This window comes from Pseudopodoces humilis, chromosome 1 (assembly GCF_049639895.1).
Source record: "Pseudopodoces humilis isolate 2021_Gansu_Grassland_sample_001 chromosome 1, ASM4963989v1, whole genome shotgun sequence".
Taxonomy (NCBI): Eukaryota; Metazoa; Chordata; class Aves; order Passeriformes; family Paridae; genus Pseudopodoces; species Pseudopodoces humilis.
Window position 1 is genome coordinate 59043783 of NC_142200.1, and position 16929 is coordinate 59060711.

At 44.3% G+C, this 16929-nt stretch overlaps 1 protein-coding gene across 2 annotated transcripts in view; it reads right to left on the reverse strand.

Annotated features, from left to right (window-relative positions):
* The window catches only part of RIPOR2 (RHO family interacting cell polarization regulator 2), a 51003-nt gene extending 34537 nt beyond the window's left edge, over positions 1-16466 (reverse strand). The window contains exon 1 of one of the 2 annotated variants that reach the window (XM_088053708.1): positions 16329-16466. In XM_088053708.1, coding sequence (XP_087909834.1) covers positions 16329-16416 — 88 coding nt within the window. In that variant the 5' untranslated portion in view covers positions 16417-16466. The remainder of the gene's footprint in view (positions 1-16328) is intronic. The other variant, XM_088053710.1, reaches the window with a different exon arrangement.
* Positions 16467-16929: the final 463 nt, after the last annotated feature.

Here is a 16929-nt window from a genome sequence, read left to right on the forward strand (position 1 = left end):
ACCAGAGCTATGTGGTGCTTGCATGGCAAACATTCACTGCAGAAAGCAAATATGTGGGGAAACATTGTGCACTACTCAGTTATATTTGATTTGTAGCATTAGGCTGGGCAAATACTCTTTGGGGTGGCAGTAGGTGCCATGGCAAACTACTATTTCTCTTTGGAGGAGACTGCATTGCCCAAGGAGCTGCTTTCTCAGGAATATTTCTGCAGGACCTCTGCCAGAAACATTTCTTCCAGTCCCAGCATTGTCAGCACTACTGCTAAATGAGACATTTTCTCTATTGCACAACTCAACCAAAGTACATCTTCCTGTTTTGGAAGTGAGGGCTGCCCTCCTGACTGAACAGTCTCAGAGATACCACACAGGCTGCTGTCAAAACCAGTTTTCTCCTCCCTGTGGTCAGCAGGTAATGGTACCCCACCATTCGTGTCCCTGGCCTTGCCCAGGTGCAGCCCACCCAGCTCAGGGTTCAGAGAGTTTAACCTCTCTGCAAGGATAAACCCCTGGGACAGAGAAGTTGCTCTCAGGCAGACAAGACCATGAACACCTGTACTAGGCAGAAACCCACAGTCAGGAGAGAGGGTGGAGGAGCAGAGAGGCTCTGGAGCAGCTGCTCCTCACAAACTCAGAAGATACCACACAGTGAGGATGCACTTTGGCTAACTCACACTGGGATAAATATGCTCCAGCCACAGCTGGAGGTACTTGAGTCTTCGGTCAATGAGAGCCCAAATTTGGCTCTGTACTCACCGCTACATCCATAAGGCTCTCTGCACACCTCTGTGGGGCTGAGCTGTGCTCAGGCTTGCTGATACCTGACACAGCACTTGCCAGAAGGCATTTCGCAGCTTCCAGGGTCAAACCTCACACCCCTATAGGCAGTACAGAGTTTCCCTGTGCCAACTTGTGCCTAGCAGTTCAAGCTCCACAGAGAGCCACCTCCTGAGTGACAGAGCAGAAACCACCTAACCACAGTACTTTGGGGTCTGCACAGCAAGTTCCCTTTGGGTTTGCAAATAACCTTTAGACAATTAGGCTGCAATCTGCATGCTCCCATACAAGGATTTACATTAAAAATCGGGTGCAGAGTGCCAAGGAGCAGAAAATCCCTTGCAAGTGTTCAGCACTTGCATCGCTTGACAGGATGATTAACACACACACCCTGACAACATCTGGAGACCCAGGAGGAGCTAAACAACACTGACAGTCAGAGGAGATTTAGCTGCATAAACATCAACCATTCCTCAAAACATAAGAGAGAGAAAACAAAACTTGAACCTGGGTGCTAATCACAACCACATTGGCCATGAAAAGATAAGGGATTTAGAATCAAAGTGGTTGTGAAAATGCTAGCATCTTCTGCACAATGTCTCTTCCGTTCAGATTAATATGAACAGAATATGAATGGCTTTCACTCTGAACAGAATCTTAGTGTCCAGATATGACTGTGCAGAAACACTGGAACTGTTTTGATTTTCTTTTCCTTTGGGCAAACTTAAAAAATAAATAATCCTGGAAAAGGAATGTACTTATTTATTTTCTTTATTTTGCTCAAGCACTCAGATGGTTTTGAAAGGCTTTAGTAGCTAAGACTTTCCCCAAGATACCAGAAAAAATGTGCAAGAAGTGCAATTGAAATGCAAATTTAAGACCTGCCTGGAGCTACTTTTGCTTTGGTTTTGCATAAAATGGTCAGAACTCAGAGCCCAGATAGGCTTGTGGCCTCTCCCTATATATTATATATAATCTTGGTGAATAATGCATGTTTAATTTCTGTACAGAAGAAAACTGAGATAAAAGGAGTTAAGAGTTGGAACTGGTGAAATCTCCCAGTTCTGTTCAGTTGTTTTCCATTGGTTAGGTTAAAGGTTGACTCTATTGTACAAACACCATCTGTTCTTAAGATTTAAACTAATATTCATTATATGAATATCTCAGACACTTCCAACCAACCTCAGAAAACTGCAGACTCTGCATCAGCCCCTTGGCCCAGATTCACAGAGACAATGTCTGCATATGGGCACTGCATCGATGGATAATTAATGATACCCATCTTGCAAATACACTTTGAGTGAGGAGTACCTGTCATGTTGTGATATCCTTTGTTCAGAGGGCTTTCTTTTCCTGCCTCTTAAACCATTCACAGGTCTCTCTGTTATCAACTACATAAACCTACCTCTGAATTTAATAATACAGTTATGTCCTGATGATATGCATGAATACAGTTGCTAGCATAATTTCAGTAGGGCTCAGCCCATGAGGACTCACCCAGATCTGTTACTGACCTGCTGGGTATCCCCACAGCTGAACACTGCCAAGGGGATTCTGGTGCTATGCCAAGCTAGCAATCAAGTTTCTCAGTCTACATTTAGCAGTCACATGATATAATGCTACTGTCTTCTACATGCAGTATAAATTTTGCTTTCAATATAATGCAAGTTGCACATCTAAAATGATATTAAATGCTTCTGTGATCTGAGAGATCCACTTCAGCAGTGGATATAATGACTACGCTTAAACTTTTAAATCTATATAGTTAATGAACCAGGGATGTTTTATTTTAAAAGACACCAGTCTCTTTACTGCTAATTTAAGCAGCCCTGTGTAGAAGTATAATTAATATAATTAGTACTGCCCATGTTAAGTGCACAGCAGTTGAATGATGAGCCCATCAGAGTCAAGGGATAAGGTGAAATCCTATCAGTACTCCTCTGCCCTATTCACTGACAGCTTGCAGCAGAGAATGGCAGATAATTGATGATGTCTCTGTCCCCAGGGAAATAAAAGTCCCCTCTCTCAGCTCTCCTTTCAGTCTGGAAATGGGGAAACAGCTGAGCCTGAGCTAATGAGTGGGGAAGGACAATCACTTCCACAGGGCTGCCCTCACTTCATCACCCTCAGCACAGACCTCTACCTCCCACAGTGCCAAAATATTTGATAAACAGTGTGGACTTTGATTCAAGCTAAGAGGAGAAATTCAGGCAGAAACATATTTGCTAAATCTAGTCCAACTTCTGCACAGCCTTTTCTCTTGGCTTCTTCCCCATGACCAGTTTGGAGATGGTATTTTTTGCTCACCACATGATGAGGGGAAGTTGTTTTTGCTAGACATGTGCTAGCAACCATGTAAAGCTGCAATATACAGTGGTGATGGTGCCCTTGATTCCCCCTGTTCTCTCCTTGTAGCAGCTACAGTTTGGGCTCCATGTCTAGAATTTGCTATAAGGTGTTAGGGAGCTGTCTGCAGCTGAGGCTTCGAGGACACTTCAGGATTATGTATAAGCACTGATTAAATGGGAACGTGGAGTAGGACTGAGTGACTGGAAGCATCCTTGATAATCCTTTTTTCCTCTATTATTTTCTTGTGTGACACATGGCTCAAGGCCCGTTCTGGATCTAAGGAGAGGTAATCCCTACAGCGAGATGGTTTGTGTGTTGATTCTTTTGTTGATCTGTGATGGTCTGCAAGCTGTCTGTTAAAAACAAAGTGACAATTATTTAGGTTAAGGTGAGCTGAGGCGGTCCACTAACGTGAGTAGATGGCTACAAAAGTCAACTGATTCTATTTGGCATGCTAGGAACATGTCTTACCTGCAAACCTGGGGTATGGCTGACAAATGAGCTGATATCTTTGTGACTAATGAAAGAAAAGAACATTTTCCTCTCTCATCTATGCCAAGGTCTATGTTCTGCTTATTGGGCTGGCTGGCCTACAAAGGTGAAAACCTTTAAATGCCATGAGATGACATTTAGGACCATGCATCTCTCCAAAAGACAACCACAATAAGTGAAGGAACTGTTATGCCCTAGAAATCACGTCCTCCTCCCAAACAGCCAATTGTTTCTGCTTTGCACTCATAAACCCAAAGAGCACAATGCAATTCTAAACTTACACTTGTGCTCAGTTCAGTGCCAAGCTCATTCAGTGCACCTTCAACTCATGCTGCTTGCTTTTGTAGCCTAAAGTCCAGTAATTTTTAATACTTATTTTCCAACTTCTTACTTCTTATTTAGCTGAATCACTTTGGCAATTCGAGGCTAGCATGGCCAGCAGCCCAAGTAACCACCTGGAATTAATGATTTCCATGTTTCCTAGGTTCCTAGAAGGTACAGTGGTATGCACCTTGGATGAGAAAGTAGACATCCTTTTAGGTTTTTTAATATAAAAATTTGACAGTGATATGTGGGTAAGAGTGCTCAGGAGCATTATAAAAACTTTCACAAGAAACTTAATTCTTGCACAAGAGTTTTTACACTTTCAGGACAAATACTCTTAGGTGTGAGTGAGCAGGCTCATAATTTCTGTATGTGTCAGGAAGATGTCTGTTGGGTGGGGGTCTCCTGGAAGCACCTGTAGAAAGGTGTCTTCTGTTGGTCATTCAATTACACAAATTACAACCTTCATGGCACATTTTATGCTCCCAGTGATTGGGCTGCTCCTCCCTTGTGCAGGGCAGCATTTGCTAGAGCTGTACTGACATGTGAGCTCCATCTGAAGAATTATTCTTGGTTGCCAGAATAAAATCATGTACATTTGTTCCACTGAAGTCCAAGGCTTAGAGATATTCCTAAATAGTAGCATATGGCTACACTGACAAGCACACTTCCCAAGCTTACATCAGCCAGTGAAAGGCCAGCAGATCCATGAGCTTCAGACACTAATTTTAGCGTACAGAAAGAGCCATGTGGGTTTACCCACACGGCTGCAGAGAGCAGTGCTGCCGAGAGAAGGAGCTGCAGCTGAGATGGAGCCTTCTCCTTGGGAGTACATGGGACACGCTTGGGTGGGCATCAAAGCCACTGGTAGCCGCAGCAGAAAGGAACTTCTGCCCCGTCTCTTGCAGCACCAAGAATCCTAGCTTAGCCCACTGCAACTCATCCTGCTCTTGCTGAGGTGGTCTCTTCCCCCATCAGGGACATCCTCAGCACTGATTATCCAGCAGGATCTCTCTGAAGGCTTGAGGACACTTCTCACAGATGTCCATCTGGGACACCTACAGTGATTCTTTTATTAGCTGTATTTCAATACCTTCAGTTTGTGTGGATTCAGTTTTTACAATGCACAAAGAAATGTTTATGCAACTAATGCATCTTTTACAGCTCTTAAGCCCACAGCTGGGAGCTTTACTTTTTCATGCAGAAATCCCTGCAAGCGAGCACAAAGTGCAATTACCTGTTTCTAATAAATTAAAATGTAGTACTTCAGTACCAAATTTCAGCTCTTGTTTCAAATAGTATCAAGCCTTAGGAAAAAGATTAATAGCAAGGCTATTATTGTACTTTTTGGTCTCATTTCTGTAAGAACATTTTAAATGTTGCATGTAAGGGTATTTTCAATTCAAATGCTACAGTATTTGCTAGCTCATCACTGGACATTCTGAGCAGAAATACAAATTGTCTACCATCTGGAACAGCCCGTGTTGTTTGTTCTGCTCCTCCTACCCAAACTAGATGATGTACATAAACCAAAAAGTGATAGTAACAGTAAGAAAAATGCTAACAATCCAGGTCAAGAGCAAAATGATAAAGTAGATACGGCCATAAATACATAGAACCTGATAGCTGATGCTCCCACTGCAATATAGTTCCATAAATTCAGTAAGTCATCTCTCACACCAGTCTAGGTTCCAAAGTCAGTGTGAGGCCTTTTAATTCCATTTTATTTTATTGTAAAACATTCCTTTAGCTCTAACTCTCATCACCTCACTAGAACACAGAAATAAGGATTGGCAGTGATTTAGGTGAAAGCAACACCCTTTTTGTCTCATACCACAGTTAGCTTTTTTCCTCCCCGTTTTGTGACTACTCCTTCACCAACACTCCCAGTGCAATGCCCTCATTTCTCTATTTTTGTTGCCAGGGAGCCTCTGCTTTACCTCCCCTCAGAGAAAGACCTACACTGCACCTTCCCCTTGGTACAGCTGAAAACCTAACGAGAGGAAAATGCAAATGAGTTATTTCACTGTAATAAACCCAAGGAAAATAAATTTGATCCTAAATGGCTCTGCAAACAACAGATGGGTTTGTGACAGCTGACCTCTTTTTTTTTCAGTTCCAACATTTATTTCACACTGGTGGCTGGGGTGAGCATGCGCAGGAGCCTACATGGAGCCCTCCCTAATCTTGCCCCCTACAGCATTAGAGACACAGGGCAATCATATTCAACTGGCATTAGCAAAAATAAGCAAAATTTGGTCTATAACTGTACTTACGAGTGTGGCTGAGGGATCAGAATCTGACCATCTAATTACATTTGACATTCATTCAGCTCAAACCCACCCCAGTATGCAGAATCATCTTTGATTAGAAGTCAACTCCAATTCTACTCATCACTGATAATTCTTTATGTCAATGTAGGATTTAATTAAAAATGAAGTCCCAGGAGATAAACTACTAGCAGCAGTCTTGTGAGCAGCAGTAAGACTACCAGGATGCAAAGCAGGTTGTGGGAACTCCCCCATCTAGGAACAGCCTGGCTACTTCTCTACCTCTTTTAGCATATGCCTGGTTGACCACAGATGTGTGGAATTTTAATTTCTCAGCTCAGACCACAAAAAGTGACCAACATACTGCCCATTTTGGCAAGCATTAGCATTAGGGGAGGCCCAGGAACCCATGAGTGCTGCGGGTGGTCTCCCTTGAACCTTACTGACCAACAGTAACATCTGGGCAAGCCCAGACGTAACATCTTGAGCACAAGCAGGTTAAGACAGCCCTGATGTCAATAGATGCAGCTCCAGTGAGAGTCCTTTGGCAAAATCCACAAAGAATCTGAGCAGTGACCTATATTTGCATGTCAAGTGTAAGCAGCACAGAGTGGCTTCACTTTCTCAGACTGTGCAAGGAATGAATATAAAAATCTTCTCTGTGACAGGAGAAAAAAGCAATGGCTAGCAAAGTTGTCCTTGAGAACGCTGATTTCTTTAATTACTTGGCAGCAGTATTTTTGCTGCTTACAACTCTCATTTAATGAAGATGGTAGCAGCATGGAGAAGGACAGCAAGCTGAGGGTACCATTTCTTTGCATCTGCAGGAAAGTAAATGCATCAAGTAAACACAAGCAGGATGGCTTGGGTAACCACTGGGCTGCTCTAGAGATTATTTGTTTTGCCTCAGCCAAGACAGACAAACTAGCTGTTCTCAGTATCCACTCCAGGTATGCTCTAATATAAGCATGAGAGAGCTAAATTAAACAAGTAAGACAGGCTTTTCATCCCTGAAAGGAAAGTAAAACATCACTGTTGTCAAATCCTTTCAGCCACTAATGAGATACAAACGCTTTGCTGCTCCTCTCTAAATACATGGGATTAGGGTGACTTAAAACTCCATGGATGTTTATATGATCATTCTATTTCCAGGAGTGTTGTAATGGCACACTGCTCACTAAAATACTGTTGGAGATAACACCGTTACATGTCCTAGGATGAAGATCTTGAAAGCTGGATGTTCTTCTCCCAGACATGAGCATTGCAGAAACGGATTTATTTAATCTTTCTGACACCTTACAAGTGTGGCCACTTAAAGAGCATTGCCATAAAAGTCCTGTGTTACTTCATTTACATTTGGCTATAGCATCTGTCTGAAGCTCTCTTCATCAAGTAGTTGAACACTATCCATGCAAAACCAAGAATGGCTGTCTGCTCCGATGCAACTCACTTGTCTCTTGGCTTCAGTTCATTTTCAAATTCAAAACTTCAGTCTTCTTACATATATGACTTCTAGAAATTTTATTTTAAGTTATGGCAGAGTTCATTATTTTCTTGGCTACAGTATTTTAAGTTTTAAAAACCTCTTGAAGGCACAGGATACAAGAGCACATATCTAATACCATGAAACAGCCTAAACTCCCAAAACACCACCATTTTCTTTGGACAAGATCATTAAAGGATCTGTAACAAGCATCTGAAAGAGGATAAGGGGGTAAGGGTCTATGCTAGGGTCCCTCTTGGAAAAGCTTGTGTTAGTGACACTGGTGCTGGAAAAAAGAGGATTGATGACTAATGGGACAAACAAGCAAAATAAAAAAGGTGATTGCTATGTGCAGACTGCCAGAAGACACAGCTCTACCAACCCTGTCCCACAGAGTTATACCAGGCATCCACAAAAAGAACAGAACAGATCTACAGACACACAAGTGTTTACAGGAACCACTTGAAAAAATACCTAGAATTTTAGGGAGACCTGCTCTCCTTGCCACCACTTTCTGAAACCACACTTAATTTCAACACTTACCAAGATGACTCAACAATGTGCAACTGGAGCCCAGAAAGCCAGCAGTATTCTGTGCTGCATCAAAAGCAATGTGGGCAGCAGGGTGAGGGACATGGTGCTGCCCCTCTGCTCTGGCGAGACCCCATGTCAAGTACTGCATCCATGTCTGGGGCTCTCAGCACAGGAAAGACTCGGACAAGCTGGAGTGAGTCCTGAGGAGGGCCACAGGGATGATCAGAGGAATGGAGCACCTCTCCTACAAAGGCTGAGAGAGTTGGGGTTGCTCAGCTGAAGAGGAGAAGGCTCCAGGAGACTGGATTGTAGCCTTTCAGTATTTGAAGGGGGCTTGCAAGAAAGATGGGGTCAAACTTCCCAGCAGACCCTGTAGTAACAGGATAAGGGGCAATCTTTTATAACTAAAAGAGCAGGTTAAGACTAGCTATAAGGAAGAAATTTTTTACAGTGAGGGTGTTGCAACATTGGAACATCTACAACAGAGAGGCTGCTGATGCTCCATTCCTGGAAACATTTGAGGTTGACTTGGACTGTACTTTGAACAAACTTGGTCTACTAGAAGGTGACCATGATGGGGCCAGGATTGGAACTAAATGGCCCTTAAAGGTCCCTTCCAACACAAACCATTCCACAACTCTGAGTTTCTCAGTACAGAAAAGCTGTTCTCTCTTGACTCTGCAATGGCTTTCTGCTCCTTGGGGCAAAGGAGGTTATGCTGAACAGTCACTGGCACAGTTCTGGTTTGGGCCAGATAGGGCTTTCTTACACAACTACTGTGCATATTTTGGGAAGCATGGACCAAAGACCATTCCCAAAAAAGTCTTGATGTACTTTCCTTCTTTGAAGGGCAGGGGAGTTTAATGCAATAGATACAGGCTTGTCTGTGCCTTTTGCTGTTCCTGCCCAAAAACATTCACAAATTCCTGGAGTTTACTGTCACAGACAAAGCAAATGCAAACCAGATGAAACCCTTAAATCTACAGCAGGAAGATCTAGTCAGGTTAATTGGTAAATTTAATTTGTAGTGGACATTTCAAAAACCCAAACCACGAGTTTAAAATGCCATATGCTCCAGCTATGCCATAGGATTAGTTACTATTTGAGTTTTCTAGACACAGAGACATTGCAGATAAACCAAGCATGAACCAAAAAGATCTGACAGTGCTTTTTGTCACTGAACTACAAGGTAATTATCTTGTGTAACTTTTCATTGCACAGATTAAGGCAGCTCATCTTGGCACATCCCTGCTATTACACAGCATGCCATTTAAAAGAAAGACCTACTGGGGCCATTGCAGGCTAATGACAACCTTTTAGGAATGACCCCGTAGCTTGTCCTCTGCTGCCCTTCCTTTCTCCTTTCCTTCTCTGTTGATTTCTGCATTTTCCAGTTCGTGTCATATTAAAAGGCCTTCATTAAGGATATACAGAAAGGAGGATATCATGGCTTTTCATGAGGATGGAAAACTATTTTGCCTTTTGAGTTTGGAAAACTATCCTTTGCCAATGGAGGCAATTGTCCTCCTCAGCTGGTGGCATCATGACATGCTCACAAGAAATACAGTGCCTGGAGGAACCCTGCATACAGGGTACAGTTTAAGATAGAAGTTACTACATTGAATCCACTGCTGCCACTTTCTCTACTAGGAAGAAAGTTTATTTTCTTTTTAAGGGTAGAGGTCAAGAGAATGGGAAAAAAAGCAACCTTTTGCTGGATAACTGCATATGAAAAGCCGTCTAACCTTCAGAGAACTTCTGTTTTCAGCACAGGGCATGGAAATCAAATTTATTAAAAGCACTTGCAGTCCAGCACCTACATGATGAAACAAGGCTTTGTGATCCAGCTGTCATCTGGGGAGATGATGACAATGTGCCCCTCCAATTTCAAAGAAAGCAAAACCTTAGTTTATGCAGGCAGAATTTTAAGCTGATTATTTTCTGGCCTCAGCTGAGTCTTAGCATTTTTAATAAATCTTTGGTTTGCTTTCATGTAGCACAGATGACTTGCTGCAGTGAGCAATTCCACCTCCTGGCTTTATTAATCTGAACATCTAATAAGCTAAACATTTTTCTCTGTTTATTTTAGCAAACATCTCTTCTTATATACAAGATTTTGTGTGTATCTAAGTAGATGTGGCTTGCAAGTATCACACTGAATTCAAGAAAAAGCCTCATGGATCAAAGAGCACCTCACAGCCAACTGCTTCCTATGCCACCAGCACCTCTTTGTGAAAACCCAAGTGCTTCTCTGAACTAACAGAACACTATTTTGTGGATGTACTGAATGAGACAAGGAAAGGGCAGTCAGTCATGCAGGGCAACACATTATACACTTGAGCATTAGCAACAAGCATCATCACCCACTGACATGCCTGTACAGTTGGCAAAGTGCACAGGGATAGCTGCTGCTGCCATGATCCAGCAACACTTGCAGGGGTGACCAGAGAAAAAGGTGTGCCCATACCCAAGGAGACTCACTGGCCAAGGGCTACTTGCAGAGATATTTTTGCACAAAGCTGTAACATACACCACTACTTCTGTACCACAGTTAAAAAGTTTTAATACCAAACACTTTAAAATACCAAACAATTTAAAATTAAAACTTTATAATTAAAATAAAATTAACAGATGATGTTAAACTGCTTAATTATGGAAAAGGCATTTTCCATCACGTTATACAACAAGCTAATGCCTATCAGACTTTGAATACAGACCTACACTGCCTGCAGCAGTATCACAGATCAGTGTCACCATCTCAACCCCAAGCACAAGCCCTGATCCTCAAGGCTTCCAAGGCATCCTCAAGGTATACCTTTGCTACAAGCAAAAATATTTTCCTCTGTTCAGATTCAGTCTTCTAGCAGATGCAAGACAAATCTGACAATGAAGACATTGCATTGAGGCACAAATCAAGCAGTTTTGGCTGTTCAGACACCAAGATGTTAATTTGGGGAAAGAGAAGGGAAGCTCTGGTTTTGAACCTTGCATGGTCTGTTGAAACATGAACCTTCTGCCACTATTTACAGATGCTTATTTGCCTATCTCCTACAGATTTCACTGAAAAGGAGTTCCTTCCTTTGGTCAGCTCGCATAGAAATGTCAAAATAGTAAAAGATAGGCTTGGTCTAGACCAGTGTTTTGTAGAGGTAAAAGTACAATCTAAAACCAGAACCTCACTGATGACCAGACAGATTTTCTCTCCTGCAACTGCTTTTTGGAGTTAATGGATGACTAGAAATTTTCCTGTTGACGAGGCTTTTCAGGACAAAATCATCTAGGACAAATCTCTGGGTGTTGCAGCTAGATGAGGTTTTTGAATTAAAAAAAAAAAAGAAAAAGTTAATTTCAGAAGGGATTATTTGAACAGTTCTATTGTTATTGTAGGGTTACCAGCAAGCTGTACAACCTGGACAGCAATAGCTGCTGCTGCAGCTAATCAGGCTGTCTGAGGTCCAGTAGAGAGGGCAGGCTGTGAGCAGTGGGACAGCAGTAATGAGGTGGTTGGCTCTGCCAGCCAAGGTCAGCTTACTGGAGGCATCAGAGACCAGAGAGCTTCTGATGCTCTAAAAGGGCTGGAAGATAAAATGTATTATTGTGACTACTTCATGTGTTGTGCTGGTTCCAAGGAGCTGTCAGCTTCAATTTGTTCCTCCCATTGAAAAGAAGAAAGATGCTCACATACTTCTGTGCCAATCCATCATTTCTTTTGTGCTGGTTGGGAAGTAAAAATTACAGGATACTCTTGGAACATAAAAAGACATAAGAAAAAGATAACTTCAGGGAAAAAAGGACAGTTATTTCTTGGGTCATGCTTAGAGGACTCGCTTCTTGAGGCCACTGGGTGCAGAGCCTGTATGCAAAGAATAAGGCAAGGTCTGTACTTGTGGCTACCAAAAATCAATTCAAGTACACCACGAACCTGTTCTTCTCCACACCTACCAAATCCCATGGTGCAGCATGTACTGGGACTGTTGTTTTTGATCATGGCTAGGTTCCTGGAGCCTCACTGCAGCTCTCTAATTAATCTGGATGGGACTGGGGAGGGGAAATCTTTCTTCCAAAACAGCACCAGACCCAGCAGCAAAAATACTTCAAAGCTAGAGCTGAAGAGCAAAAATTCAAGGGATTTAATCCAAATCCCCTGGATGCAGACTTGTAGTGATAGGAGAAGGGGTAATAGTTTTAAAGTATAAGGGAAGACTTAAGTTAGACAGGAGAGTATTTTATTTTTTACAGTGAGGGTGGTGAAACATTGGCACAGGTTGCCCAGGGAGGTGGTAGATTCCCCATCTGGAAACACTTAAGGTCAGGCTGGGCAAGTCTCTGAGGAACCTGATCTAGTTGAAGATGTCTCTGCTCATTGCAGGGGCCTTGGACTAGATGGCCTTTAAAGGTCCCTTCCAACCTAAGCCATTCTATGATTCTGGGAAGGCTGAGATAAAACTAGTGCCCACTTGCTGTAAAACAAGAGCTGAAGGTTGCCTGTGCCTAGGCTGCCAAATGGGGAGAATGCCAGTTCCCAGAGAAGATTACCTGGTACCCACTGCCTCCCTTCCCCTTGAAATACCTGCCTGGAGGTACTTCAGGTGCCAGAGCACCAGCATTATGGGAAGGGACAGGACAGGATTAAGCCAGCCCCAGGCCAGACACACAGCCCATGAGGGTGCAGGTAAGCGAGTGCATGAGCAGTGTTTGCACTGAGGAGCAGAAATAAAGCTGCAGAAAAGCTGTGGACAAGAAAACAGTTTCTGCTTTGATTTGGGGTGTGTAGGGAAGGACAGCTGTGGAGCTCAAACTGAGCTGCCCTCCCTGCCCTAGCTAAGCCATTCCTGACATTAGGCAGAGAGATAGAATATGATCCAGTTTATTGCATCCAGGGCTGGCTTCCATTGCCAATCTCCTTCCAGCTCTCTCATGGGGTGCTGGCAAAGCGCATCCTGCCATTCCTCCTCCAGCCACCCAACTCCCTGGAGTTGGTATTCCTTCTGCCCTTCTGCCTTTGCTCTGGTGTAACTGAACTGTCTGAAGGACAGCACAGGAAACAAAGATGTTGGCAACTTAAATTCTCATTGACTCTATTATGTGTTTAAAGTGCAGCCACCATGGTTTGTAAAGTCTCTCAGGGCAAAATTGCTTCTGCTCTCAAAAGACTTCACATTTGACTTTAAATTCCAAGTGGGCCCAGTTCTTTCTCTCTGCCTCCTAAAAGGACAAGCACATCTTGGAGTCATTGCAACAATCTGTGCAAAACTAGTGGAGGGGAAAAAAAAAAATCAGTATGTGTTCTTCCTGATTAATTTTGAAAATCTCTTACTAAGAAACTTCTTTAGCAACCTCCCTTTCAGAAAATCAGCAGGCACTGTAAGCTGAGTGAACACAACAATGATCTCCAAGCTCCTGCTAAGTGAGAAAATAACCATTTTTTTCCCCTCCCATTTTGTTAATAGAGTCATCCAGGAACCACACAGCTTCAAAGTGATGTGACAGGCCCCTATCTGATACCAATTCACATCCCAGCCCTCTCTAACAAGCCCATGCCAGGAGAGTGTGTTCAGGCATTGCTGTCCTCAGTTCCTTCCCAGTCTGCTTGCAGCTGATGCTCTGTGCAGGCTGAACGGCCACAGACACAAGCTGTCTATCTCCCTGATGCTCACAGCCTAGCTTGCCTGATGAAAACTACCCCAGTTAAGTGGGCTGCCTGGGAGCAGCTTGTCACTGCCACATGTATAGCATCAGGGGAAAAAAAAAGTGTCAAACCGGCCATCCCTTTTTTGGAAAAAGATGATGCTGCCTTTAGTTTTCACTCCCACTTCTCCCAGCTGGAAAGGAAGGCGGCTTCCCCAGACCTTTTCCAGCACTTTGTATGGAAGCTACCTTTCTGCCTGCTCAGGTTTAAAAATATCAAAGAGCAAATGGTAACCCTGCATGGCATGTAAACATGCCATGGTGAGCTTTGAGGCCATGCTTTGTACCACTCTTAACCCAAGTGTTTGTTCTGTGATACAGGTGAATAAAATGGTCATGTGCCTTGAAAGCACAAGGGAAGAAAAGACCTTTTTCACTTATAGATGCTCCTTCACAAACCACACACTTCTCCACTTACATGCTCGCAAGCATTTAAGAAATATTAATTCTGCTGCAGAAACACCTCTAAGGTATAACTGTGCTGTCATTCTAGAGAGGAGTAGCAACATGACAAAGCTAAGCACTCTATTTCTTATGCAGGATCCTGGAAAGAAAGTCAACATGTTGCTTCTTAAAAACAAAACAAAAGAAAGAAAAGCCCCAAAGCCCACATTTTGTCATGGAAATGCTGCTTGGATGCCAAAAGTTAAACCAGCATCAGGTTGTGGATGCTGGGATTGTAAAAGTCCACATTGCACACAAATGCTTACCTGCACTTTCAAGCAGCACAGACACCATTTTAAGTGACTGTCCTAATCTTCAATTATTAGTTTAGAAAACGCTGGATTTATGGGAAAAAAAGATTAACATTGTTTCCCTTAGACTCCCACCGTGCAACATACATACCCACCCACACCCGTTTAAACGTGGAACAATCTGTCATATTTGCCCATTATGGTTATAAAGCAGGGCTCCAAACACATCCCTTGGATACCTTTCTGAGTCTGGCCACAAAAACCATATCATGTCGTGTCTCTTCCCAGCGTATGAAGATCTCCAAGACAGCTGGGCAACCAGCACAGCAATCTCTCAGGAAATACACCTTCCTCCTGTCTCCTTCCTTAAGCTCTCTGTTTGGGTATGCTCCTGATTTTGTTTATGCAGGAGAGGAATACTTGTGAAACCTAATTAACCACTGGAGAAGATGATGTTTCTGTTTGGGAGCGTGTTCCCTGCCCCGGGCTCCAGCTGCGTGACAGCAGCTCAAACACAGTAATTAAAATGAGCGTGGCTGAATGCACGGCCAGATTAATGAATGCTGAAATTACACTGGGAATACACTCAGCTCTTCCCAGAGAGATGGATGAAAGGGTGCAAAGGCAGCATGGCCACAAGCACACAGTTTCCAGAAAGCTTTTTGAAACTTTGAATGAGAGACAGCAAAATGCTCGGCTAACACAGCAATAGGAAGACCAGTCACAGGATTAGGGTGACCTTTTGTAACCAGGGCATTCAAAGGTAAACTGAAGAGCAATGCCAGTGTGCAATGTGTTTGCATCAATCCTTGGGAACGAGCCAGAGGACTGGAAAGGGAACTTAAGAGGGTCTAAGCTCTCCTCTAGCCAGTAATACCATAAAAGCCCACTGGAAATAGACAAGACCTAAGGAAACGCCGAGATCATTTTTATGGAAACAGGTCTAAGCACTTCCACGCTCCATGAGAAAATGTTAAGCCAGTTTCATGTCCCTCAGCGAACAACCGCGTTCAAGATTTTCTTCGCAATCACAGCCTAAAACCATGCCCGGGATGGCCCACAAGAGCACCTCTGCCCTCCTCAAAACCTTGCCGCCGCCGGCAGATGAGCGGGGTCGGGACCCGCTCCTGCGAGCGTGGCTCTCCAGCCCCGCAGCCCCAGAACCGGGCTCGGCCACGTCCCCGCTCGGCAGCTCCCTTCCTTCCTTCCTTCCTTCCTTCCCCCGCGGGCTCGGGCCCCGCACCCCTCCGGGAGCCCGGCCGGGTACCTGTTGCTGCCGGCGGTGCTGTCGCGGCTCACAGCCCGCTCCGGGACGCCGCTCGCCCGCCGCCGCCCAGCGCTCCTCGGGCACCGCGGTGCCCCATCCCGGGCGGCAGCGCCCGCAGCTGGAAAACTAACAAACAGCGAATCGCAATTTTTAAAAGAGAATAAAATTAAAGTTTCAGAATGAAATTAAAAAAAAAAAAACCTAAAAACGAGGAGAAGCGAGAGCAGCTCTTCTCCCGGCGCCGCGCACCGCCGCTCTAGCAGCGAGCGAAGCCGCTGCCGGCTTTTCCTTGCGGGGCTGCGGGAGGGAGGCGGAGGCGGAGGAGGGGGCGGAGGCGGTGCTGCTGCTCGGCCTCCGCCCGCCCCCACCCCGCGGGCAGTGCGGGGCTGCGGAGCCCCCCGGGCTCGGCCCCGGGGCGTGCGGCGGAGCCGGCGCTGCCGATGCCTCCGTACCTTTTTGGGAGAGGCGGTGATGCGGCTCTTCCGTTCTTTCTTTCGGTGCGTCTGGCCCCTCAGGCCGTTTGTCCCAAAGACGGAACATCCGCACAATCCCTCTGACCCTTCTCGCCTGGAATGGGGCAGGGAAGAAGCTGCCGCCGCTTGCCTTCCCCGTGGCCGGTGGACCGCTCGCTGCAGCCTCCGCTGCCTTCAGCACTGTGCGTGAAAGCTCTAAATTTGGATTTTGGGCGGGCTGAAGACAGCAGTTAAAGGCGAATATAAATGAAAGAACATTGAAATGAATGGACCTTGCGTTTCTTCCTTTAAGCATCTTTTCTGTTACCCCAAGAAAAAAAGGCAGGAATACCATATTTTCCCAGAGAGTGAGGTATTTTCTTCAAATTTGGTCTTCCTTCCAAAATGCATAGTCCTGTTTACTATCAATATATCTCTCTAGAGAGACATGGATTTTGCATATATTTGTTGCTATCCTTAGGACTTCTTCATTTCTCTTCTGGGACTATTTTTAATACTGGACTTTACATCAGCCAACAGAAGTACCAAACACAGGTTGTATTTTCTATACGATTTGCTGTTCCTCTGCCAGCATTTAAAG